The 27,592-nt window shown below is 40.5% G+C and overlaps 3 protein-coding genes across 3 annotated transcripts in view; 2 read left to right on the forward strand and 1 right to left on the reverse strand.

Annotated features, from left to right (window-relative positions):
* Positions 1-3,001: 3,001 nt before the first annotated feature.
* Positions 3,002-12,698, forward strand: LOC311504207 (uncharacterized protein). Its single transcript, XM_084567217.1, has 16 exons — positions 3,002-3,221; positions 3,362-3,394; positions 3,487-3,663; positions 3,839-3,993; positions 4,096-4,185; positions 5,122-5,185; positions 5,659-5,825; positions 7,226-7,319; positions 7,408-7,437; positions 7,518-7,703; positions 8,355-8,506; positions 8,597-8,686; positions 10,047-10,088; positions 10,176-10,257; positions 10,350-10,513; positions 11,571-12,698. The coding sequence occupies exons 1-16, from the start codon at positions 3,140-3,142 to the stop codon at positions 11,724-11,726; spliced, it is 1,764 nt and encodes a 587-aa protein (XP_084423343.1). The 5' UTR covers positions 3,002-3,139; the 3' UTR covers positions 11,727-12,698.
* A 4,155-nt stretch (positions 12,699-16,853) lies between these two features.
* On the forward strand, positions 16,854-19,851 carry LOC311504355 (carbonic anhydrase 4-like). The gene is made up of 9 exons (XM_084567382.1): positions 16,854-16,964; positions 17,242-17,317; positions 17,440-17,466; positions 17,578-17,748; positions 17,966-18,114; positions 18,207-18,302; positions 18,464-18,542; positions 18,697-18,860; positions 18,947-19,851. The coding sequence occupies exons 2-9, from the start codon at positions 17,242-17,244 to the stop codon at positions 19,133-19,135; spliced, it is 951 nt and encodes a 316-aa protein (XP_084423508.1). The 5' UTR covers positions 16,854-16,964; the 3' UTR covers positions 19,136-19,851.
* Positions 19,852-20,097: 246 nt separating this feature from the next.
* mmp25b (matrix metallopeptidase 25b) overlaps positions 20,098-27,592 on the reverse strand; it is a 9,671-nt gene continuing 2,176 nt past the window's right edge. Inside the window, 9 exon segments of the mRNA XM_084567327.1 lie at positions 20,098-21,913; positions 22,711-23,004; positions 24,052-24,204; positions 24,386-24,468; positions 24,728-24,812; positions 25,573-25,752; positions 25,915-25,963; positions 25,965-26,205; positions 27,486-27,549. Of these exon segments, the coding sequence (XP_084423453.1) occupies positions 21,648-21,913; positions 22,711-23,004; positions 24,052-24,204; positions 24,386-24,468; positions 24,728-24,812; positions 25,573-25,752; positions 25,915-25,963; positions 25,965-26,205; positions 27,486-27,549 (1,415 nt within the window). The 3' untranslated portion in view covers positions 20,098-21,647.

Below are 27,592 nucleotides of genomic sequence, written 5' to 3' on the forward strand. Positions count from 1 at the left end.
TCTGTGCACGGCACCTTCTCAGCAAGCAGGGGCGCCTGCAGCTGCAGGGGGCGACAATTTGGCAATTCCCCACACAGATATGACAGATAATAGAAAACCATGTAGCAGCGCAGATTTATTTGTTTATTTTTTTCCAAGTGCTCGTGCCGCCCCCCTTGTATCATGAGAAAATGCCGCCCGTGCCTAAAACCGCTACTGATCTTAGAAGAGCTGTTCATGTCTTCCAAGATGGCACCTGTGAAAGTCTTGCTCTTGCACCTGCCACCTTATTGTCCCCACTCTTTACCTGAGATCGGGACACCTGCAATAATGTGTTTTATTCAGATTTTTTATTTATTTATTTATTTTTTTTGTTGAAGGATTACTGTAAAATGCTTCAGTTATGCAAAATATTTAAAGTGACACCGTAACCAGGTTTCATTTAGCTCGCCTGATCCGATTCTTGTTGTCATGCACTGCCAAGATGGCAACCTCGGACCTGTTTCGCAAAGATCAATTAAAAGCCCGGTTAAATTTAGTCTTGTTCGGCCTTTTGCTCGTTCGGGCTGTCCTCTTCTTCTTAGCCTTCATCGCCAGCGTGTCTCTGCATCTAAGGAATCTTCTCTCTTCTGTCTTCTTTCTGTTTAAATGTCACGTGGCAGCCATTGTTACGGTGATGTCTGCACTGAAAACGCTGCACTAGTTTTAAATTCTTCAAGCCCAAGAAGTACCTCTTGTTTGTTTTGCCAACGGCACAAATTTCATCCAGCGTCACAGACATTATAGACTAGGTGAACTGAACGTAGTGTGTTCCATTGTTGGCTCATGCTCAGAAATAAATAGCAGAGAGCTTCTTATCTTTAGGCGTCTATGCATTGAGCTGTTATTAAAAGTTACTGGCAGAGGCATTAGTACGATGTAAATTGAGGGGAAGCGATCAGAAAGGTATGTTTCTGAGCTCTCCAACCTTCTAGTGGCGAGGCATTCAGGTGATATAGTGTGTCAAGAAGAAACAAGTTCTTTATTTGTCAGTGACCTGGCAGAGGACGGACGGAAAAATCTCAAGACTGTATCATTGGATCAACACAGACAGAGCCCGGAACTCTGTGGCTCAGAAGTATTGACCTTCTGATATCAAAATATTGATATGGTCTGCTGAACCGTAATGCAGAAGAAGATTTATTAAAATCAAGACGGGAAGAACACTCCCGCATACATCTTGCATAATCTCCTGACACTGATACTGACAACGCCCTACTTTTATGGTTTCCGTTTTTTAATATACCCCTGATCCTTTGTGCAAAACTAACAGTTGATGAATTTCCTTGTGTTAATTCACCAACTGTAGAGTCATTGTTGTTGTGGAAAGAAAAAAAACAAAAAACGGAGGGTGTGTAAAGGACGATAGGGTGATAAAGACAAAGAGGAATTTTGACTAATGAGGTGTGACGATGTGTGCGTGTGATGTGCATGCATGTTAGGACACGCCGTGAAGGACATAGAACCTGTTGTGTGGGTTCATTTACCAAACTGATGTGTATATAAACACACAAGCAATTACAATAAACATTACCAGGGACAAGGTACATGCAGCCCTGTGGCTACATGTACGAGACAGCTATCATCTTCACCCACATAGTCAATATTCATTTAAAAGGATACTTTTGGGGCAATTTTTAATCCGGAATTGTTGACATAGCAATCCATCTGTGCACCTGCTTCGAAAACATTGCATATATAATCCAAGCTAATCTTTGTATGTATTTATTTTTTTTTTTAGTATTTTTTTACTGTTCAGAAGAGTAATAGATTAAAATGAACTCCAAAACTGGCCTACTATTTTTTTTTTGTGTCCTTGAAGGCTTTCAGAAGTTGAGCATCTAAACATTAATTATATCTATAACAGAACACCAACACACATCAAGGTGTCTCCAATTGCAGTGGGGTTGGGGCCAACATTCCCACAATGGCTTGTGTAAGCTTCTCAGGTGTCAGTTTGCAGAAGCACCTGTAATTATAAGCAAACGTTTGTTTGTTTGTTAAGCAGCGTATTGTGCGTTTGTGTTACGCCCATTGTTGCGGTCGGGGTCAATTATTTCACCCTTGGATTGAGCCCATCCTGTATATGGGCTCCTAAGTGCTGTGTCATGGAGATCCATTTAGATATACATTAATGGCGTGCTCTGAACACCTCTATTTAGTGGAGTCCAAGGCCCTCCAGTGGAACCTGTAGTCACATTACGTGTCTCCCCCATACTGGCTTTTTGTTGTATACACACTGGTCCCCCTCCCATTAGGTGTCCCTCCTAGTCTATATCACTGTCTTGAAACATACGAAGGCATCTTTTCACTCTTTCCTCATTGATTGACTCATTTGGAAACGGACACATGCTTTTAAAGTGCCACTTCAAATTAATTTAACATTTTCTGAGAGGACTTAAGGCCTGGTAGAGAGAGCAAGGTAAGTCAAATTTTTTAACGCCAAGTATAGTCACTTGATCAGTTCATCCAATATCTGCCAGTAAGAGTCAGCCAGGATCCGACTGAAATTCATGCTCGTCTTTCTGCTGCTATGTCGGCATTTCTTTTGGTGATGGGCGCATATAAGTAGATGAGAATTTCCTTTTGACTGTAACACTTAGTAGGGCTTCAACATTATGAGTCTCTACACAGTAGATGACTGAGAAACTTTTCCTCTTTCTCAACGTGTCATTTCAAATGTGAAATGGGTGTACAATTGGATCTTCCTATTTAATCCAATTATTTGGAACTCCAATTTAAAAGAACTGCAGCAAAAATAGGACCATAAAGCAGCGACAATGAAAAAACGTGAAGAATCCAGAAAAGAAATGGAGATAAAGCTCCAGAAATGTTCTCAAAATGTAAGGGAGGAAGGGACAAAAAAATCAAAGAAACAAATTCAGAGGCACCAGCAACAATCCTGGTGTCTCTGGACAAAAGGACTGCTTCTTTAATCGAAGGCCCCATATGACAATAGGCCAGCACCAAGTCAAGGAAGCCAATGAGGAGCACGACGAGACTGCACAGGTGGAAATGAATCAAATTGTTTGCACCTGGGAAAAAAAAAAAAAAAAACATTGGAAGGGAGAAAGAAAGACAGGAGGCCAGAAAACGTCAATTTTTGGCACTTTGCCCCTATATGACTGATTTTATTTTCTTCTTAAAGATGTATCTCCACTTCCTTGTGCTGTGCCTGAGTTTGGGGGTTTTGGTAAAATGTGGTGAGTAAAAAAAGCATCATTTTCCTAGATCACAGGAGGATACGGGTAAGATGCATCTTCCCCTCTTGTTTTTTTAGAATAATATGCAATTCATTCAGGATGTGAACAACATCAGTATTCACAATGTGTTTCCGTTTCAGCCGCCGCAAACGAATGGTGCTACCACGGCTGCGGTAGGTTAGGATGGATGTCTGATTTATTGAATGATTTAGATCAAACCGTTGTAAGCTGACATTAGTTCATGGGGGTATTTCTAACCTCACAGATTACTCCCCGAAGGATTGGAAAAACATTGTGGGTTCTTACTGTGGAGGAAAGAAGCAGTCTCCTATTAATATAAACACCTACGAAGCTGTGACAGACGATAACCTGCTCAATTTTAAATTTGTCAACTTCTCCTCTCCGCAAGTCATCAAGTCCATCGCAAACAATGGACATACAGGTACTTTAGTTCAATTTCGAGGTACTAGTATGAAGCTGAAACTGTCATTGGTAGATCAGAGTAGGTCTTCAGAATACAACAGATAGTATATGCAGTATGTGTATTTGTGACACCTGATGAACATCTGTACGGTCAGACATATTTATATACATGCTTGTCCATCTTTGCCATGCAGTGATATGCACATTGGAAGCAAATGATGTGGAAGTGAGTGGAGGGGGTCTCAATGGAACATACTCTGTCGCTCAGTTTCACTTTCACATGGGCGACGCAAATCACAACCTTCCAGGTTCAGAGCACACGATAAATGGCCATAGATATCCAGTCGAGGTACAGTAACGCTTGACATGGTGCCTTTCGCCTTAATGTGTTCATATATATATATATATATATTATAGCCTCGCCTTGTTACTTCAATATGATCTCTTTTAGATGCACATAGTTGGCATGAAGAAGGATCTCCCTGAGCAAGAAGCCAAAAATGCGACGGATGCGTATGCTGTTCTTGGGTTCTTCTTAAATGTATGTCCCACACTTTATAGTTTATCCCACCAAAATGTCTTTTAAATGGGAACTTTACAACCTGGACCTTATTTCTGGCATAAAATACAGTTGTTTACCCACTCATAAAACGTTTGTGTCATTTGTAGTCAATCGGGAGATATTTAGATCTGCGTATATCCATATAGTGGGAATGAATGGGGCACCGAAACGCAGCCTCTAAATTACGCAGCCTCTAAATGACGCTTAATTCATTAATTTCACTAATATTTTGTTATCGTACACTAAAATAGGAAGTACCTCAGAATCGGAAAAATATTCAGCCATGTTGCAAAAAACTAGCAGTAGCAAATTACAGGTAAACAATCCAACTGTTGCTCAGAGATGACATCATCCAGGTCAGAAGACATCATCTGGGGTCTGTAGGTCAATCTACAGACCCCGGATGATGATAACAGGTAACTCCGGACTCAACAGGGAATAGCACTAGCGTATGATAACAAAATATTGGTGAAATGAACGAGTTTCGCGGCAGATAATGCGTCATTTAGAGGCTGTGTTTCGGTGGCCCAGTCACTCCCACTATATGGATATACGCAGATCTAAATATCTCCCAATTGACTACAAATGACACAAAAGTTATATGGGTGAGTAAACGATCGTATTTTATGCCAGAAATAAGGTCCAGGTTGTAAAAAACAGTAGTTACCCTTTAAGGGGAGACACTGCAGATGAATAGAAAAAAAACATATAGGTTTAAATACAACTGGAAAGTTTGGTTAATTGGAGATTATTTCTTCTGTAATTGGAAAACACATTTTTAATTAATCAATATCACAATTAAACCACCCAGATGATTCCTATGTCCACACGTCACAAGGCATATGCATGCACATACTTGACACAAATCCTTTGAGCACTTTATAGCTAACACTGCAAGAAATCTTTTCCTTAAAGGCAACAGAGGAACATCCTATGTCCGAATCGTGGAACATGCTCGCTAACCTGACAAATATCAAAGGTAAGACTTGATCCTTTTGAAGCTGGCACGCGTAGCGGTGATTGACAGCTTTAGTGTCTTAATAGAACTACTTCTGAGGTATTTTTTTCCAGACTCACCACATTGTTTCCTTTACTAGATGAAAGATAATGACAAGTCACACCTTAACTTAACCCAGCTGACATATTTTGCCCAGGGGGGTCTAATTGCGGATCAAATGCAGTTGAAGAGTTCAGTGGAAATTTGTTCAGTGCCAATAATGACACTGTACACACGGGCTTGCAGCTTTGTAATATGATTTGAATGGCTTGTAAATCTTTAAAGTCAGCTCTAAATGTTTTTAGTAGTTAGTTCGTTATTAAGCCACCGGGAAGCAGGAGAGATTTATAGTGACAGTGGTCACTGTCTAAGTTGTTCCATTTGTTACGTTCATTGCATACAACCAAGGTGTTTCCACTTTCATTTAACACCCTTTTTTATTTTACATATTTCAGAGGACAGTATGGTTGAAATAAGATCTAACATCTCTATTGATGGGCTGATTGGAAATGTGGACCTCACAAAGTACTATCGATACATGGGCTCCCTGACCACCCCCATGTGCAATGAAGCAGTGGTGTGGACGGTGTTTCATGAGCCAATCGGCGTCAGCCAAGAACTGGTGAGTGGTTTTCAGGACAAGATGGGGAAGAAGACGGGTTTAGTCGACCCCTGACCCTCGGTAGCAAAGGCTGTTGCTTTCAAGATGAATATATAGTTTATTCTTCCCCTGCTTTCAGCATAAGATACTTTAATCCAGTGTAACTGAGTTAAACGGTCTGAGTTGTGTGAGCAGATTCTGCGCAGAAAGCTCCTTAAATCAATCTGTCCTTTAAACCTGGATAAGAACAGTCTTCGTTCTCTCATTAGTCAGACGGCTGAACGAGTAAATGAGCCGTGTCGAGTCGCCACACACAAACTGCCACTGGCCCACACAGGCGAACATCACCAGATAACATAGACAAGTAAAGGAACATAATAGTACATGCAGGTGTCTGGTTCGATAGTTCTCTCTGATAATTGGGCGTCTTTTTCTGTTGACTGTAATAACAAGCTGCATGTGACAGTGGAGGAGCCTTTGCACGCTGCGGAGTGATAATCTTTCTCTCCATCTTGTCTGCCTGATAGCCACTGAAAGCTAAAGAGGCTTGCATTTTTTCTGACTATAACTTGCTCCTGACCCCGTGCAATTACTCTGCGGGTGCATAACTCTCTCGAACTACATACCTAACCGATGGAAGCAGTTGCATACGCATTCTGGAGGTCAAAAGTACCACATCAGAAGTGCCACCTAAATCTTGTTTTGATTGTTTAATTCACCGGCTCCACATTTGTACTGCATGAATTGCAGTCATCTTCGTAAAAGATTTATGCAAAAATTCACTGAGTTCAACATTAGTCCATTTACCCATGCTGAAGAGTGCTGCAAAGTTATGTACACCTCTTTGTCTCCAGAAAGAGCGGTGCAAAACCTTAAACTTCCCATCACTCATTTGTAGCTGAAAACCTGTTTTGAAAGTGATAAAGATCAGCATAAGTACAGTGAAAAACAAGCTACTGTAACTTTTTTTCTCCTCCTTGCTTGCGGCCATTGTTTCAAAGATGGAATTTTCGCAGTCTCTTCCTGGATCATCAGGGTTTTTTTCAGGTGGAAGAAAAAGATTACCTCAGTTTTCACTTCAAGCAGTTTCCTGTCCATCAGTCGCCAACCCGAATGAGAATTCCAACAAGAGGTGCAAATAGCTGAGACTAACTGATAACAGAAGCTGTCACAGTAGCTGTCAAAGACACTGCATCTTTCCTCAGGTTACCTGTTCAGCCCCAAGATATAGTGCTGACCTGCAAGGTTGACCCTTTAACCCCACTGTGGAATTATGTAATCCCTTTACAAGCCACAGATACCAGATATAGGAGTGCCTGTCCGTGCTACCCATATCGCTATTAACACTTTGGTTGCTTTTGGCTTCTCAGCTGATCAATCACACTAATGTTATGCTCAAAACTATCTTGTTCTATTCTTAGATCGACATGTTATCCATAGATACGGGTATCGTTAATAACTATCGACCTACACAAGATCTCAATGGCCGTGAAGTGCTTGCCTCCCCCGCTTTGAGTGAGTTGGAAAATCACACACGTAAAATCCAAAATCTTTAGAACTGTGAGTTGAAACATTTAAAAAAGACTCTTTTTGTAATCTTTAGGTCATTCATGGTGCTATGAAGGTCACTGTGGTATGTATCAGCCAAACTGATGACTGTTTCAAAGTGGTGAAGGTGCAGAGATTAGGAAACTTTTACCTCTCTACCCGTAGAGCCTTCAGAGTACAAACCATTCCAGTGGCTCCATCTGCCTGGCTCGAAGTGCGGAGAGAAGAACCAGTCACCTATCAACATTGAGACAAGTGCTGTTGAGACCGATCCCCAACTCGGCGCCTTCACATTTAAAAACTTTGACAACAAGCATGCCATCAAGTACATCACTAACACGGGCCACTCAGGTTTGAGATTTTCTTTCACCTTCCGGGTTGTAGTTGTAGACATTACGATTTTGTTTACAGAAAACATTTTAGAGTGGCAATCTTGAGGATTTCAGTCCAGGTGGAATTCGCTACACGTATAGTTTGTAATGGCAAACATGGTTCAGTACTACAGGTGACTGAATTCTGGGGGCAGCCAAGAATAACTATTGTCGCTTTGATTAAGAAGTCAGGGAATAATTGTGAGCGGGCGTGATCACAGCATGAATCTGTGAACAGCAGGGCACAGTTAAAGTTCTGTACCTTGCTGAGAAGTCGTTCACAGCTCACTGTGTCTGCTCCTCCTATTAAAACCCCCCCAAAACAAAAAACCCAGCATTTGTTCCATGAATTTGTCTTCGGATTCTCTGTTCATAATAATATATACTTACTGCAATATTTGAATGAGTGGCCCATAAGCTCAGTCACTAATGGTTTAACATATCTGATGAGAGTAACTTAACATTTACTCGTGAAAATCTTCAGGATTGTCCCTTAAAAAGTTTGTGAGGCATGTGACATAAAAATGGCCTCTTATTTAACTAAACTTAAATGTTTTTGATGATTAAACACGACCTGCCCTTTTGTAAATTCATTATTGTTTCTGTGTTGTGTTCTTGCTCAAATCCCCAGTGAAGTGTGTGTTGGAGGATGGAATGGGGGAGGTGTCGGGTGGAGGTTTGGAACATGTCTACTCCGCCCTTCAGTTCCACTTCCACTGGGGCTCTGAGCATGACTCCGTGGGCTCAGAGCACACTGTGGATTCAAAACGATACCCCATGGAGGTAGTTGGAGGCACTGAAATACTAAACCCATTTCCTTATAGCCTTGGCCAGTATGTATGATATGTCAAACTGTCTCTTTTTTTTTTTTAGATGCACATAGTGAACATAAGGAGGGGTTTATCCCTGGAAGAAGCACTACAGCAACATGATGGTTTGGCAGTGCTTGGGTTCTTTATTGAGGTAACCTTCTGAGCATTAGTTGTAGTCCACAAGTTATACTCAAATAAATTTTAAGGTTCCTATATGCAATAAAGACTGATGAACAACTAAGGACTGGTAAAAACAAAATGGCTAACTTTCTTAAATATTTGCTGACTCTTCAGCACAAAACTGGAAGATTACACTTTGCAAGAGCAAAAAAAAAAAAAAAAAGAAACTTGGTGCATATTGGTTACATATACTTTGGTCAGACGACACCATGGTAAATATGTTTGACTCAGACTGGATCCAGCATGTCACTGGCCAGTGCTACAGCAGTGAAAGTATAGTCCCGGGCAGTGAAGCACGGAAGTGGGAATGTAATGATGTGGTGCTGGATGATTGCGATGCGACACCAACACAAGTGTCTGTATTATACATAAATAGTGGCAGACAGGATGACTCTGTCTGCCGACACGGAAGAGGAGTATTCCAGGAAGAGAATGATACACAGCACGCAGAAAAAAAAAAAGAATAAAAGTGAAACCTATGACTTCACCCAATATGTCCACTGGAACTCAACAGAATACCTTTTACTCTATTTTTCAGAGAAAAGTTGGTCAACATATGCGCACAACAGTAAAAATGAAAGGTTCAGATCTTGGTAATGACGGCTTTTAATGACGTTTGTTGCTTTTATCTTCTAGCTCATTGAGCAGACTGTTTGACATGGGGCAATAGTGAAAGCACAGGTTTGTTAATGATGGCTTAATGCCATTAAGTGAACCAGGAAGAACAAAAGAAACATCATACCCGTGCCTTCGTTACTCTGACAAGACAAAATGTCCCACAGTGGGGAAAAAGGTCTGCATCTAGTTATTTGCAATTGGATCCCCATCAATTAATGAGGACACTTTGCGCTTTCAGTTTGGGAAACAATTTTCTCTGAAAGGCATTTGAACTACAGTAACTATACTGCAAAACAGAATGTATACTGAACATGTGAAAGGGTGAAGGAAACATAAAAGCACTTCGGGCTGGCTTCTTGAGCTATGTCACCCAACAGGTAACATCACCTATCTATAGCAGCATATCAGCATTTCATCTAAAAAAAAAAAAAAAAAAAAAAAACAGAACAAGAATGTCACAATGCATCTGCCTTAACGTCTAACTCCTATACATGCCATTCTTTAAGTTATCAGATTCACATAATGGTTCATGCTTGAAGTCTGGAAACTGCCATTTATTATCCATACTAACAGTTACAGTGACCGACATCTGTGACTTTATTAATTGAAACTTGTAAACAATTTTTTTTCTCATCATAAAGACATTTACATTGGTCATTTGCTGAGAAACTTAAGCTTAAACTTAATCTTTATCTTCTCAATATGTTTTCCAGGCTGCTGCTACCAGATCCACCACTGGCAGTTCACACGAGAATGTGAGTAGCTGGCTCTCTTTTGTCAGAATATTAGTTTGACTTGTTCTTTTCTATATTCTGTATTATTATCCGTATTTTTCTCAACAGACAAATCCCACAGCAAGTGCAACATCAGACACGGATGCCTGGACAAAACTGACGAACCACCTCTCACGTGTTGGCAGTGTCGGTGAGCGCATTTGTTTTGCTGACTATAGATGCAAAACTGCGTAGCATGGACACAGGTGTCTCACGTATTGTCTGCTTTTTGCTTCAACATAGGCTCAACGGCTAACTTCACAGAAGAGATCTCCATTGATGACCTTCTCGGCAACGTTGATCGAAACGCATACTACCGTTACAGTGGCTCCCTTACCACCCCTTCGTGCAATGAAGCTGTAGTTTGGACGGTCTTTAAAGAATCTGTCAAGGTGGACCAATCCCTGGTATGTTGTTCTTCATCTGTATCATCAGATGCATCAATCAGGAAGTGATAGAAACACCAAGAGTATTTTTCATTCCTGGTTCTTTACTGGTCATATATAATTCACACCATCAATCGACACGCAACTTAAGTAAATTTAAAAAAATTCAACTCGTTTATAAAGCTTTTCAAATCCTTTGCTATCTTTTAAACACTTTGACATTTGAAACTGACTCGTTAGAGATCTAGCTGGGAACTGAACAAGAAGAGTCTTGCTAAGGAAAGTGACCAAGCAGTTTAACAGAGGATTGGAAGATGGTAGAACGTGCCAAAGGGGCATCCGTTTTAGCAACACTCAGGTCTTTACGGTAGAGCAGCTTGACAGAAACCACTCGGTAAGCAGTCCACTTACTTTTTCAAACTGTGTTTAAAGGACTGAATGTGCAAGGAGGAAGATTATCTAATCTGATAAGTGAGGAAAAATTGCACTTCTAATCGCCTGGCTATAGTGCAGCATGGTGGTAGTAACATCATGCTATGAGGGTAGCAATGACACGTGGGCTGGTCAGAGTTAAGAGACAATGCTGGAATCTGCCTGGCTTCCCTCGATGGGTCAGTGTCTAAAGCATGGGAAGTCATGTATAGCAAATGAGCATAACAGTGTCCAGTCTAGTGTTAATGTAAGAACTTCAAAAATATCACTTTAATGTCTGTTTATTTTTGATTTACCTATTAATGTCCTTTTGGCTATAAAGGTGATTCCCCTCCTTTAGATTTATCTGATTTGATCCAGCTGCTCTTACTATGTGCTTATCAGGGAAGGCCAGAAAGAGATAAACATGTGACAGAGAGGACATTTCAATCCTATCGCTTACAATCTGTAAGCAGTGACTACATACTTTTGGCATGATGACAAAGTGTACGTCAGTGCAATAACAGTTTATCGCGTTTCTCGCTTTGGATGCAGGATCTCAATCATCAAAGATGTGACATTTCAACAGATGCTTATTAAGTAAATAGAAAACTTCTGTCGGTCTTAAAAGACAGTGTAAAACTCCCATTCTCTCTAAATCCACCAGATGCAGATGTTCCCGTCTAAGGCAGGATACCACGACGTGTTTCGGCCCACGCAGGATCTTAATGGCAGAAAAATCTATTCCACGTCGGCATCCAGCGTCCCTGGACCTATCTTACTGCTTATGCTGTTGACAAGTCTTTGTGCCTTTTTCATGTAGTTTGTGATCTGTGAAAAATACATCTTGCACTAAGTAGCTTTTTTATATGTTAAAAAAAAGTTTGAAAAAATGATTGTTGTTGTTGATTAAACTGCTTGGCGAAATCCACTATCGTCTTCACACAATGTTGAACTACAGAATGGGCTTAACGCATGTTTAGTGTTCACTGCGCTGCTATTCGAACTTCATCTACAGTAGTGGCGAACAATGAAAAATTCTGGAAATGAAATGATCAACTGCATCTCAGGTAAACCAGTGTGTGTTGGCTAATGTATTCTTGTATCTGAAATAAATTAGTGTTATTGAAGATGAAATGCTTTATTGAATGGAATTTTTTTCACTGGTGTCTGCCATGCAGCTACAAGCTTAAAGCTCTGCAGCCACTGGACTTCACTGAGCTGCTAATTGTATTTACTTTACAATTGGATATACGTCTGTCTGAAGACTCCTGATATGTAATATGTGGAAGTAAGAGGGCGTCAATCCCCTTATAGATGCTCATAGAACCTGAGCCACACAGCCACCTCTGCACCATGAAGGCTTGAAACGCGATTATATGAGGAAAATATGGATGTACTGCGCAGATTTTGTCCGGTTTTGGGAAGGTTTAATGTTCAACTGTAACTGAAGCCACGTTTTTAATCTCGGTACGGAAGGTGTAGCAAAAACACTTGGTGTTTTAGCCTGCATCTTCGTTGAGGAAAATATATTGTTGCTCATAAGGAATGTGGCTCATGCGTTTCTGTTGTGTAACTGGAAATCTTATCTGAATTTGTAATCACATTACACAACATTATGTCACCCTGGATACGAAAACATGCACGGTGTCCCAAATGTCAACCAAAGTTAAGGTTTTCAGTTTTGTTTGACATAAAAGTACAGCGATCCTGCTCTAAATTGGCCTAGTGGCTGTATACCTTCTCAAGTTAATCAATTTCCCATTTGCAAAGTCACTCTAACTTCGCCAACCTGACCTCAAGATGGATGCCGTGTGCATGAACAAGTGAAAGATCCACTTACAGTACATACTGTGTTTATTTGCCCTTCTGTCTCTTTGTCTTTAATTAAATCAGTAACACTGATGCGCGAGTGTTGAAATGTTTCTAAGGTGTTCCAATGTGCAAAATACATCTTAATGCATTATCAACTGGATTTGTAAACAGTGACTGTTTTCAACCTGGCAAGTGGGGAAACCCTGCTGTATTGGTTTCCCAACTTCTATTGCAACATGGCAAATCATAAATAACCGGAAAACAAATTTCATTGTTAGCAACAAAAAGACTGTGAAACCACTCCTGTCTCCAAGATGAATTAGCTCACACCCAGAGACAGAAAACCTTTTGAATTCAACTCCGATGTGTACTTGTTCACTCCAGCCAACCGCACCTACTAAAGGTTGTAGAGTTGAATAATAATGGAGGAGCTGTCACTTTGGATTGAATTGAATTGCAAAATCCTCAAAAGTTACACCTTTTTTTAACATGCAAAGTTGGCAGCTAGGTAAATCAATCACGCATCTCCTGTATCAAGCCCAAGAGTGCATATTTTCTGCTCCTTTGATGTCAAGTACGTATGCTGTGTTCAGATGAAACTTACGAGCTTGTGGTTACGACAAAAAATGGTTGACGTTCAAGTCATAAAATCAACTGTAACTGGCAACTCTTGGCATCTAAGTGGCAAAGAAACTAACAGTTTGGGAAGCCACTGACCAAATAATAATGAAAAAAATGAGTCTGTTGCAAAATCATTCCCAGCATATTAGTTTACCATCCTCGTCCGCCCTTTCTGAACATCATTACGTCGACCCCACAGCTCATGGCCACCTTCTAGGTTGTGAATACCACAAGAGGGGCCTGTCTCGTCGAGATGAAGGGTAAAGGCATTACTGGTTCAATCTCCAGACATCAAAATGTCCCTTCTTGTGAATTTCCAGACACTGACGGTATTTTTGCCACACTCAAATTGTCAACCAACAAGCTTGATGGGCCTCTGCAAATGGGTGAGGCTCTTTACATATAGCCTCCTATGATTACTATGCAAATTAGGCTACCCTTGGGTGGTGTAGAAAATCTTGAAGTTAATAATGCAGCAAGCAAAACTGGTTTTGAAAAAGGATGGCGGCTAGTGCTGTGTCATTTACTCTCCCTTTCAAAAACATTAGAGCAGTGAGGCCAATTCTTTTATTTTTTGCTGTAGACTAAAAACATTTGGGTTTTGACATCAGAAGATGAATATGAGACGAGAGATCAGCATATCAGCTTTTATTTCCAGGTGTTTACATCTGGATCTGGTCTTATTGCTAGAGATGTAACCAACATGAAAACCAGAGAGCTGTCTATGGGTGAAAAACAAAATTGTGAAGATGGAAATTCAAGTCATTGCACAAACATTGGTCATAGCCAGTACAACCATTTGGAAAATCCTGAAGAAGAACTAGTGGTGTTCTGAATAACAGACATCGAACGGTTAGACCAAAGAAAACAGCATCAGTTGATGACAGAAACATTGTGAGAGCTGTAAAGAAATGGAAAAGTTCAAGTTCGGCGAACGAAAGGATCTGCTCATGGTCCCAAACATACAAACTCATCTGTGAAACACAATGGAGGTCACGTTATGGCTTGGGCTTGCATGGCTTCTTCCCGGACGGGCTCATTAATCCTCGTTGCTTGCAACATTTTGCCTGCCAATTTAAAGAAAGACGCTGCCAAACTGGTTGGGGGATCCGTCATTATGCAACAATGTTATGTGCCAAAACACACTGTCAAAACTGCAAAGGAGTTCAAAGAAGCGGAAGGTTTTAGACTGGCCAAATCAGTCTATAGCCTTAAACCCCACAGAGCATGCATTTTACCTGCTACAGAGGAGACTGAGGGCAGTAACAACCCAAAAGAAACAACAACAGAAACAGGCTGCGGTGAAAGCCTGGAAAAGCATGACAAAAGAAGAGTGCGATGAGTCACATGCTTGGTGCAGTTACTGGAAGCAAAGAATTTCCAACTAAATATTAAGTCTTATTCACTTTAATCCATTAAAAATATATCCGTTCCAATACCTAAATCTTAAACTGAGCGTAGACATTCAGCGCTATTTATTGTAGGAATAATCAGTGTAATAGCACACACCGAGGCAAGAAAAGACACCTGTCATTCACACATCCCAATACTTTGGAAGGGGAGTGATATAACAGCAAAGACTCCACATCTGACCAGATAAGCCTGTCTTTCAGTGACTCCTCTGTTTGTCTCTATGTATATGTGTATGTATCTATATGGATTTATGTAATTTATTGATTTTTTTTTTTTTTTTTTTAGAAATGACATGCAGTGGAACAGCCTCCACCGAAGGAGTTTTTTTTTTTTCTCCAAAAGTGCTGCTCTTTGGTGAGGGCGGGTCCAAATCAGGATCAACAGGTGGAGCCAGACTTGACTCATATTGGGTGGTTGTAAGATCAGTTTTATTAGGGATTTTTATTTTTGTCTTCAGTACAACATCCACTATGGTGGATTCTTAGGTACTGGCTGTCTCCTGGGCCTGTCTATGTTATAATCTCATTTTGAGACTTTACATTAATAAAAATACTACATGGTTGCATCGGACTGGAAACTTTGGGAATGAGGAATGGTGCAGTGAGGTAAAGTAAATCACGGCATAGTCAAGTCACAAAGGTATGATGTGACAAATGCAACTGTCACCTAGTTTAAAAATAAAAGAAATATGGTTTCATTCATACACACACACAAATGTCAACACAAGTGAGAATATCTTGCCAAGAAAAACAATCACGGCATTATCCATGAGCAAATGCCACTTGCTTTTATCTAAGGTACGAATGTCCTATTGGATAATTACTGCATGGGGGATTTTCTTTCAGCTGACAACAAGTTATTTAACCCCAACAGATGCAATGAGTAGCTTCTTATTTCTTAAACAACCATGTTAAAAGACACATCCCGTGGTTGTGGAAAAGATGTTAGTTTGTTTGAGAAGGGTCAAATCATTGGCATGCATCAAGCAGAGGAAACATCTAAGGAGATTGTAGAAACTACTAAAACTGGGTTAAGAACTGTCCAACACATTATTAAAAGCTGGAAGGATAGTGGGGAACCATCGTCTTCCAGGAAGAAATGTGGTCGGAAAAAAATACTGATTGATCGTGATCTGCAATCACTTAAACATTTGGTGAAATCAAATCACAGAAAAACAACAGTGGAACTCAGGGCTATGTTTAATAGTGAAAGTAAGAGCATTTCCACACGTACAATGTGAAGGGAAATGAAGGGATTGGAACTGAACAGCTGTGTAGCCTTAAGAAAACAACTAACCAGTGAAGTTAACTGGAAAAAAGGCTTCAATTTGCATAAAGACGGAAAAAGGAAGAAGGTCATGTGGTCTGATGAGTCATCAGGCTCAAGTTATGAAAGAGTGATTCAGGGAGTGATTCATGAGACATAATTTTAACATTTTCACCTGGATTGGCCACCACAGAGTCCAGATCTTAACCCCACTGAGAATCTTTGGGATGTGCTGGAGAAGGTGTCAGACTCTCCCATCATCAATACAAAATCTTGGTGAAAAACTGATGCAACACTGGATAGAAATAAATCTTGTGACATTGCAGAAGCTTATCGAAACCATATTGTTGGCAAGGCAAAATATCCAAAATGACAAGCAGGATACCTCCTGCTACAAATAAGGTTGGATTTTAATACTTGGATTTTTTATGACTTAATACATTGGGTTTTGTATTTGCGAAGCCTCCCTGGTGCATGCAGAAATATGGGGGTGCAGCATGGCAGGGAAAGGTTCATTCTTAGCTAACAAAGACACAACTTCTACAGTGCACTACACACGAATGAAAACATAACTGTGAATACTGCATTGAGTTTCATACAATAGATCAACCTTAATCCTGCACACTGGTCTTTTATTCCTTCCTTGTCACAGAGTCCTAAAGTCTTCATAAATCGGTACAGGTGGTGGGTGGATGGGCCAATAGAAAACCAGACCTTAAGTACGATCATTCATCAATTCCTTTTTCTAATCTTAAAGTCACTGCGGTGTGTGTGGGTGGCTGGTGATAACACCAGCATGGTGTTAACACGAGGCTCCAGCCTCCAAGGTGTACTTACATAAAAGGGGCGGGTTCCGTCTACCTGATGTAAATATAAGGTGGGAGGATGAGGCTGGTTCTCATTCACAGCTGTCAGTAGATAGAAAGGAGCCACAGGTGCGTCAAAGGTAAGACAATCTGCTGCTCAGGTCAACTGGATTCAGCCGCAGCAAAAACGTCCTGCTTTAATGATCGGACACAGACTTCTCGATTATTTTTTTTACCAATTGGCCCCGGTTAAAATGTCTTGCTAGTTTAATTGTTATTTTTTTTTTTTTAAATCTTGTTTGAATTATCGTGCACGGGTGGATAATCTCTAATTTGCGTGATATCTGCACCCGGATACGTTTTATTTCGTCACATATTTATCATTTATGTTTTACATGGGGTTTTTGTCTGTTTCAGATGAACCGTCTTGTAGTAGCTGCTTTTGCTCTGTGCGTCCTGGTACCCAGCGCACACTGTGCCACGGACGCCATCGGTATGTCCTTGTTGAACCACTGAAACATCTTGAATTTCTAGGAACTATTAATCTCCCTATTTTGTTTATCTATTGTCCGCTTTTTAGTAAGTGTAACACTAACTGCTCTTCTCTTCCTCCAGCCTGGTGTTATCATGAGCCAACCTGCAGTAAGTAGTCCATCACCTTTTTCTCTCTAAATGTCCTCAATACTACCATCTGTCCTAAGGTCTTGATCTTTATTGCTCTTCAGCGACTTAAAGTCTGGTTTCCGTTTACAGATGACACTACCTGGCCAACTATTGCTACAAAATATTGCAATGGCACCCGGCAGTCACCTATTGACATCGTCACTGCAACAGCGGCAGCTGACTCCAACCTCACTGAATTCACATTTGTCAACTACAACAGCACCTCCGCCCTGAAGAAGATTGAAAACACTGGAAAGACAGGTGAGGATGTCTGAACTGAAAAGTCTGGTTTTAAACACTTCCCCCTCAAGTCATTGTTTTCTTCAGGCTTTTCTCAATGTAACCTTGCAACAGTTCCTACTGTATGTTGGAGAGGAGTCAGTTGGCAGGGTGTTACCATGCATGTATTTACACTGGACTATTGGTGTAATTCAGCACCAATACTGAAGCATTTCCTGTTTTTTCAACCCTCTTCCAGTCAAAGTGGGCCTCGACAGTGGCATAAGGATTTCGGGAGGAGGCCTGTCCGAGGCCTACGACAGCCTGCAGTTCCACTTGCACTGGGGTAATGGTACTGCTATCCCTGGCTCTGAACATACTATGGATGGCAAGCGCTATCCTATGGAGGTATATAAATTTATTTATTCATTTTTCTCATTTCAGCTGGGATCTCTTTGCTAAGCCAATATTAAAATAAATGCTTTGCTTAAATTCCCCAGTTGCACATTGTAAACAGCAAGTCGAGCTATAACGGGAACACAACTCTAGCCGTTGCGGACTCTGAAGGACTTGCTGCCCTTGGTTTCTTCATTGAGGTAAAAAAAAAAAAAAAAGTTTTTATAATGCCGCAACACTTTAGTCATCTGTCTCATAGCTTTTCACTCCATGCATCACTTTTAATGCTTAATTGGATTTTTTTTAAAGAGTGTACTTTTTCCAAAATCTGTCCAACGGGACAATGTTGTTTCTTTTTCAGGAAATGTCTGGGAATGCAACTGGCCAACCAGCAAGCTGGAAGAATTTGACCTCCTATTTGGCAAGCATCAGAAATGGCGGTAAGATGTTTTCCGCTCTTGTGGGAATTGCAATGTTCTTCTACTGTCACCCACTTCAATAAATACAGGATTTGGGGGGTCTCAAGAATGTATTTGATGCATTTTGAATGCAGTGTCTTCTACAGCCCTTACAGAGGTGGTTTTATTTTCTCAGGTGACTTCGCTTCAATAACGCATGCGATTTCACTGGACGATCTTCTGGTCGGGGTGGATCGTACCAAGTATTTCCGCTACCTTGGCTCCTTGACCACCCCCACTTGTAATGAGGCTGTTGTGTGGACTGTGTTTAAGGATACAATCAAAGTCAGCAAAGATCTGGTGAGCTTTCTCTTCATATACAACAAGCACACATTCTCTACTAGTGATTCAAGCAGCGGCTAACTGACTCGATATCCCCTCTCCAGATTGACCTCTTCAGCACAACGATGCGCATCTCCAACAGCTCGTCACCTTTGATGATCAATGTCTACAGAAACATCCAGCCAGTGCAACGGGTCACAACACAGCCTGCTAGCAGCAGCAGCAGCAGCAGCTCTACAGCCTGCTACTCTCTGGGTCTAATGGCTCTCAGCCTTGTATTGGGGAGGAGTTAAGAATGGAAAAACGTCTGACCTCTTCAGTTCAACCCCTATCCTACCTTTGTTTCGTACTTAGAAGTACTACTGTTTATCTATAATCCAATGCTCTCATTTTAGTGTTTTGTAGTGTTATGTGCTGCAGTTTATGGTCAGTCTCTCACATCTGAACTGAGCCATAATACCACAAAATACTTGCTTTTCAATTTGTACATATTAATATTATCATGAAATGGCTGAGAAGCATTAAATAATGGTCACGGCTGCCTGCGCCGTCAAGTACTCTGCACAAGTTTATTTTGAACTCACAAAAAAAAGAACAATTCCGACTCGTGTCTGTTCCGAGTCGCCGAAGCTACACCCAGTGTTGGGAGGGAGGAAGTGGGGTGAGCTGACTTGCACTGTGTTTACTGGGTACATGTAGTAATGGTGGTTTTGAAATCCAGTTGGATGAGTTAATAGTATTTAGTTGCAGAAAAGTCTGATTTAACGTTGACCTGCATCTGAATTTGAACTTGTTTTAGTCTTTTTAGAGAGTTGAATGCTCTAAAAACCAATGCTGTGTCTTTTAGCTGGTGTAATGAAGGATTCAAGTGTCCCTTAATCACATGAGCACCATTATTTTACAAGATGACTGCCTTATTTTATTTTTTTTTGTCTTTAATGTTGCGTTGCACCACTTGCACATGTAACATCTATGATGTCCTAATCTCATAAAATATTGTCACACACTTTTTTTTGTTGTTCTTGATTTCTTGGAGTATTGTCCTGGAAAGAAATGGGATCAAATTCAATCCCTATTGTGGGGAGAAAGAAAAGGATATTTGAGCTTTTGAGAGCTCGTGGTTACAATTCACAAACCATTAACTTGCATGAAAGCCTCACTTATCAAAGGGTTGTGCTTTATATCAAGAGTCCCTGTTTTAATTCCCTGAAGATGTAATTGTTTCTGACTGCTTTTAATGTTAACAAATGACTTGGGCCATTTACATTTTCCGCTTAAGCAACAGAACAAACACTCCTATGTAAACTCAAACTTCCTTGAATAAGGATAAGTCAGTAACTGGATGTATTATCAAAAGGTGAAAAGAAGCCCTTTGAAGTAACCAAAAACAATATTTAACTTGGCGTGAAGGTATTTATTCCATTTATTTGTTTGTTTTTAAATCGACGACTCCCCCACTGGCATCACAGATTTGCATAATACTATCGACTCCTAATTTTAAACTGTCTCGAAATGAATCAAAGCAGAACTGCGAAGACATTGTTATCATTCTGCCCTTCCTTCATTTTTCTAACCTTTTGCAACGCCCGGATCCAATGATCTCTTTTAGATAAGTGTGTCATGTGCCCTGGGACAGCAATGCCACTCAGTGATTTTAGTCAACACACCTTATGTCTGTCACTTGAGAATGCTCAGCATTTACACTATTGTATCATATGTATGTCACGACCTATGCACTTAGAAACGACAGGTTTGAACACAAAGGCTGTAGGATCAAGAGATATGACTTTTTGTAGTCAGAAGAGAAAAAAAGGAAAGAAATATGAAGACATTTTAATGACAATGAAAGCTACAGTACATAGATGTAAAGTAATGACATATATTTTAACCTGAGAAAAGCATTAGAGCAACCAAATGTAATCACAACATACACTGCTTGGCCAAAAACAAGTCACCACCTGGATTTAACTCAACAAACAGGTACGAGCCTCCTATTGGATAATTACTACATGGGTGATTATCTTTCAGCTGACAAGACTCTCCCATCATCAATACAAGATCTTGGTGAAAAATGAATGCAACACTGGATGGAAATAAATCTGGTGACATTGCAGAAGCTTATCGAAAAAATGCCACAGCGAATGCGTGCTGTAATCAAAGTTAGAGGCGGTCCAATGGACTTTTTTTTTTGGCCAGGCAGTATATCTTCACGTACCACGATAGTAATTAACATTCATGTAAAATATGAACAACATGTTTAAAATCCAGTTATCATTATGTAAAAATAACACAGGCCGTTTTCAGCCTTACACACTGCACTTCCTGCAAGTTTAATTCAACAACATATATTTCTGTTTGTCCTGTATATATAAAACAACATGCACAAATATCTAATTCTAAGGGAAGAGCGTGATAAATGAACTGATTATTGCTGATAAGGTTCTTTTCCTTCTGTGATCCTTGTTTGTCATCCAAACATAAGGCTGTTGTTATGAGGGATTAAAGTGTCAAATTACCATAATCCAGAAAAAGGGATGTGTAAAATTCCATAGCAGGACAATGAGAGGCTGCAGAAGTTTCAACCGGGTCATCGGTGTGCTCTCATAAAACGATGTATGCACAATAAAACATCCCCTCTGTTAAAGTTCACGATGGGTATTCAATGCAAACGTTTGATAATGCAAGAAGTAGGCAAAGTGTAGGCTGTGGTGTTATGGGGGGATGTGATGATGCCAATAGTCTCTGTTACCTTCCAGCGGAATGAGCAAAGCGGAACCAAAGCAGCTGCTCAGTTTTCAGCACACGTCAGACAAGTTCCAGGTTTCCAATTAGCTCATTGATTACCAATATAACGGAGACCAGGAGGAGCCAGCTGCTTGTTAGCGCCGCAGACGATCCCGTGAAGTGACAGGTGCATTCCTTTGGGTTTTTAGGGTTTTTTGGAGCGGTCGTCGTCGGAGCTGGACACTTTAGCCAGTCCACTGCAGTGGATTTAGGTGTGACAATTTCTTGGTTCAGTTGTCCATTCTGGACCACCCAGTAGAGGTTGTCCTTGAAGAAGTAGGCATCGCCTAAAAGACAACAGCGACCAGTGAATACAACCTACTACATGAGAGATCAGGGGAGATTATATATATATATTTTTTTATTGTTTTCATCTATTTAACAGCTGGACTTAGGACATAGCTTGCAATTTTTACTTTAATTGCAACATTTGATCAGTTGGAAATAAATTTAGGAATGATTATTTGACTCCACAAGTGCTGCACAGTGAGGACAGTGAAAGCAAGCAATTGTTTGGGGCCCCATGAATAAAAAAAGAAAAATGAGAACGGGGGCCCTGCACATTTATGCCCCCCTCAGGATCAATAGTGACTTATTCATTGATCCCCTCTTTTTTTTTCTCATTGTCTCATTACAGTTTCAGTCTGCTCAATCATTTGGTTTATTTTAAAATACATATAAACTAACGACACTAATGACTCACATGCCTTTGATGCAATTGCTGCATGCTTTTATGCTAAAATAAACTATTATGTCCTTCTGTGACCTTCTGCACATTTATTATGCATAAACCTGCATTTTCTGTTCATTGTTTGTACCGCTGGTCACAAGACCCATTGCTTTCAATATTTAACTTAATAGCAAACGGCTATTCAGGTTATGATTCAGATTATTTGTGGCGTTGAGAGTTTATTATCTTGATCTTTGTTATCTTCCTTAACTTCATTCCTTTCCGTGACGCGCCAGCTGAGACACGCGACGGCACTAAAATAACCTATGGTTTTGTGTGTACAGATAAACCTATGTTTATCTGTACTTGTGTCTGAAATGTGTAGCATATTCAGGCATATGAACGCAATGTTACCTTCTCCCCAGCTAATGATATCATCCATGTGGGTAGGCATTCCTCCCCAGAGGCTGTTGTCTCGTGGGTAGTCCGGATCCGGCTGCCTGATCGCCTGTTGATCCTTCTGGCTCTCGTCAAATCTCCAAAACTGCCCCCCGCTGAACAGGTAGGTCTTGCCGTTGTGGGCCCAGGTGAAGGCTGCATCCACTCTGTCCACCGGCGTCCCGTCGCTTCTCCTCATGCCCCAGTCAGAGAGGGCGCGAGGGTACCCGGGCATGGCTTGTGTGTCTTTGAAGAGCCAGTACTGAGATCCTGAATACATTGAGCAGAATGTGGGAGAAAACTTGTTTATGTAGATTGTTATTGAGCAGATCTTTTATGTGCTGTTACCATGTGACATGTTTCAGTGGTTTTGCTTATATTTTACAGTGTGCATGATCCTATTTGATTGAGAGCCACTTGGTGAAGTTCTTTAAATAGACTGAGCAATGTATTTTAAACGTCTTACTTAGGTTTCAAAACATCTGTATGATGTGTACCTGTTTCTTCTCTGGACTAATACATATACAGCTAATACAGCAACATATAGAAATGTAAAAAAAATATGTATATATATATATACATATAATATACATATAAAATATACATATAAAATATGTATGTATTTTTTTTTATTTTTTTATTAAGTTGACATGGATATATAGAATATTATTCTAAAGCAGGGGTGTCAAACTCATTTTAGTTCAGGGGCCACATACATCCCAATCTGATCTCAAGTGGGCTGAAACAGTAACATTATAACATAATAAGCTATAATAAATGACAACTCCAAATGTTTCCCTTTGTTTTAGTGCAAAGAAGAACAAGTACATTATGAAAATGTTTACATTTAGTAAACTATCCTTTCACAAAACATTTTGTGAACAACCTGTAATGTCAGCAGAAAAATAAGTGCAATTTCGGCGCATTGCTGTCTGCTGTTTAGTTCCGGGTGTTGTGTTCTCGTCGCTACTTTTACTAAGACAGTGGACAAACTAGGAATAGCAGTTACTTTTATTAAAAAATTGCATTTAAAGTCTTTGCAAATTCCCAAATCCCGCGGGCCTGATTGGAACCTCTAGCGAGCCAGTTTTGGCCCACATGCCGTATGTTTGACACCCCTGTGATTTTTGTGTAAAATAACAAATAATAAAATAAATAAAATTATTGTTGTACAAGGACTGCAATGACATTTTATCTCTGCTCAAACTCACCGCATTCAAAAATAACATCAAATGTGTGAGATGACTCAGCCACGTTCAAACCTCCTACCCCTGACTCCAAAATTAGATGAGCCCACGTAACTACAACATTTCTTACCAATGAAGAAGATAATCAGGCTATCACTCCGCCTCTCATAGACAGCATCAATCCGGTTGGTTCCCGACGGAAGGCCATACCAGAAGTTTTTGATCTGGGCCGGATTAAAGGACACCAAAGAGCCATCTCGCTTGATTCTCCAGAACTGTGCACCTTTTCAAGAAGAGAGAGCGAACACTTCACCAATACATTGTGCAACTGTTTATGCAGACGCAGGATAAATGATAAAGAGGTCACCGAGATGTGATGGTTTCTTTTAATTTTTTAATTTTTGTCACATAAATGAGTATTTATATTTTGTTAAATGTATACTCCCTGATGATTTTTTTCTTACCTTTAAAAAAGAAGACCTCTCCCCTGATATTTGCTATAGCATCAAATCCTCCCTTACACCTCTCATCAAATGAGGGATCAGCACTGGGACAGAGAAAGTGTACTTTTATTGCATGTGGATTGATGAAATGAAAAAAGAATCCACTAGAGGGTGCAACAAGACCCACCACTGCAACAGACAGGATCGACCACAAGGCTTTTATCTTTATCTTATAATGATTGGTCTTAAAATTCTCATCAACATTCATTTGGCCATGTGCCCACGCGAGCATTGACAGTTTGTAAAAGCAAACGATAAGCGCTTAATGTCTGGATTGAGAGACCATCGTTTGGCTCAACTCACGGCTGTGTTGCTCTTGGGGGAGGTTGAGTGGGCAGGCGCGGGAGATCAGGATCAACACCACCTGGTCGCCCACTGTCCTTCACACCTACAATGAAATAGTGACACAGCTGAGGAGGGAAAAAGCTGATGACAGCTCAGGAAACCCACATTCATCTGAGAAGCCGAAGGTGTTTGACTAACAGGATGCCGGGTCTTTTTAAAGACACGACAGAAACTGGTTCAATGACCACCTGTTAATGACAGCATCTTTCCAAGAATTATAACCACGGTGTGTTTTAGCCTTTTGACTGAGTAAGCAGTAGACATTTATTTTACAAGGCCTGCGTTTGTCTATCCTTCCCAAACCATCATGTTTACCTGAACTTACTGTCTTAAACCTTTGTAAATCAAGAATTATTACTGTTGTGATGAAAGGCCAAAAGGGAACAAAAGAGATTTTCTAGAGCCATGACTTGACAACAGTGACATGTCTGATATAGTCTATAAAAATCAGTCTACCACTTTGGTGCAGACTAACAGTACTATACTGTATATTATCAACTATTGGATAGGGGTTTAAATCAATGCTTTTTTCAGTGCAGCTACTTTGATCTGCTAGCATTGTTACAAGCAAATTTCCTCTGACCTCTTCTCAGGTGTCCATGTCTGTACTTTGATTGGTTGAAGTAAATCAGTTTAAACACTGCAACATCTACTTCGGCAGCTGTAATATGCAGTGAGCGACTCTGTTTCATCACATTTTTTCTCCAATTTTTAATTTGATTTGAAAAGACTCCTTATCAGTAAAAAACTGTGTGTTTCATATGTAGTGATATTACAGTCTGTCCTTTACTTTGATCACTGACCGTAAAGCTGCTGGATGGCCAGCATGTCGTCCAGGGCCAGGCGAAAACTGGCGATGTCTCCCACGGGACCCTGGTAGTACGGCCTCATGATGGACGGGTCAGAGGAGGAATGAGACAGGCCCAGCGCGTGGCCGAACTCATGCACTGCTACTGTGAACAAGTCTGTGCTGCTGCTGTCACCTGAAGAAGTGTGAAGCAAAGTGTTACTGGATGACATAAAAAAACAAAAGCATAAATTTTGTGCCTCTGTATGAGGAGATCTTTCTTGTTGCACTCTTTAAATGTAGGGTAGCACAGGTCTTCTAGCAGCATCTAATCATCATGATTTCAATCAGTGAATACCTCCATAGCTCCAGAACTCATCATCATCAAAGTGTGTGTCACCCGACACGTTTGCCCGTGCCAGGGAAGAAAGCGTGGGCCAGGGTGCCACCGCGGCCGTCAAAAGGGTACCCGTCACTGTGGAGCTTTTGCGCGAAAGACACTCTGATGTCACTATTTCTGTCAATTGGCAGCTTTTGGATATTCAAGGGAGCCACGTCACTCCAGGCTTTAAAGGCATAATACATGATGTTGTCCACCAAATCGTTTGGCAGGTTGGGTGATATTGAGGCTGTTGGGTAGCTGTCGATACTGCAGACAAGAAGACGAGTTTGTATCATTACAAAGTATGAGACATTTCTTCTAAATCTGTTCACTGTGCAACATTTTTGAGGTTTGAGTCGAATTCAAACTGTCTGTTAAGCTTATCACCAAATTCTACAGGTCACGTTAGGACATGCTGCATAATCACAAGTTATTCAGCCATTCAGAGGCATGGTGCAGATCCCGGGGGGAATTATTTGAAATTGAACAAATGTATTTTCAGATTGATTCCTGTGCAGTACTTTTTGAATGATATGGTGAGCCTCTACGTAGTTGCGATTTATAGTGGCATAGTATGAGTTGCATACGCAAAAAAAAAAATCACTTTTGTGCCCCCCCCAATCCTGATCGGATCTGCACCCCTGTTCAGAGGGTTAAATGTCTGTATATTTCACCTTAATCTTTTTGAAATCCATTTAAATGTTTGTTTGTTGTTTTTTTTTACGATGCTGTCTGTTTTCTTGAAGGTCCAGTGTGTTTGGCCTCTTGTGTTTTTCTTGTTTTTAACAGCCACTCCAGATTCCTCTACATGCTTATAAGGGAAGGTGAGAGTTTATTCAAGTGGTTGCAATCTGAAACTTTACCACCTGAGGTCACTATATCCTACACGCTGGACCCTTTACGTCTTTTATAGCTCAAGGCCCTCGCACATCAAACAAGACATGAAACAACTACCGGCAACAAAGGCCAACTGTCACCTGTGCCTGACCAAAGTTACGCTTGAACACACCTCAAATACTACAGCTATCAACCAGCTAGAACATACTTTACCACTCTACGTGTGAGCATGGCAGTAAACTGTATTTGTCATCCACAAGTGTAATCAGAAAGAGCTATGATTTTCTAGGAATCGAGAAAACAAGTTTCAGTTTTTCTTCCCATGCACTGAGAGTGACCATGCTCACAGAAGTCCTCTGTCACAGATTCACACTGGAGGAAGCAGTGGTTATACACTAATATGCAACGGTTATTATACGCTCACTGACAGCCTGACACCAGGTGTGCCACCGCCTTTATGCACTTGCAGTGTTTCCCTAGGTTTTAACTTTTTGACTACACTGACTTGAATCACCTTGTTGTTAAAATGCTATCGTTTTTTTAATCCAAAAATACATGCCATAAATAAACTATACATTTGTGGGAAGAAGGCAGATCAATAAACGTCCCCACATACCATTAGGATCCTGTTTAATGTGAAAAAAAAAACAGAGGAAAGAAAATCCCTATGATTCAACAAGACAACCAGTGTGACATGACAGGAAACGCACCTCCATGTGAGGTCTGTCTTGTGAAAAAACCAAGGAGAAAAATGCAACACTGGAAAGAAAACTCCTATGATTCAATATGAAAACCACAGTGTCACGTGACAAGAAAC

This window comes from Chelon labrosus (genome assembly GCF_963514085.1).
Source record: "Chelon labrosus genome assembly, chromosome: 19".
NCBI classification, from domain to species: Eukaryota; Metazoa; Chordata; class Actinopteri; order Mugiliformes; family Mugilidae; genus Chelon; species Chelon labrosus.

Coding starts and splice junctions, on each gene's coding strand:
- LOC311504355 (XM_084567382.1), top strand. CDS start 17,242: ATGAACCGTCTTGTAGTAGCTGCTTTTGCTCTGTGCGTCCTGGTACCC. Junction 18,303..18,463: donor CCCTTGGTTTCTTCATTGAG/GTAAAAAAAAAA, acceptor TTTCTTTTTCAG/GAAATGTCTGGGAATGCAAC. Junction 18,861..18,946: donor TCAAAGTCAGCAAAGATCTG/GTGAGCTTTCTC, acceptor TCCCCTCTCCAG/ATTGACCTCTTCAGCACAAC.
- LOC311504207 (XM_084567217.1), top strand. CDS start 3,140: ATGACTGATTTTATTTTCTTCTTAAAGATGTATCTCCACTTCCTTGTG. Junction 3,222..3,361: donor GGGGGTTTTGGTAAAATGTG/GTGAGTAAAAAA, acceptor TTTCCGTTTCAG/CCGCCGCAAACGAATGGTGC. Junction 3,395..3,486: donor ATGGTGCTACCACGGCTGCG/GTAGGTTAGGAT, acceptor CTAACCTCACAG/ATTACTCCCCGAAGGATTGG.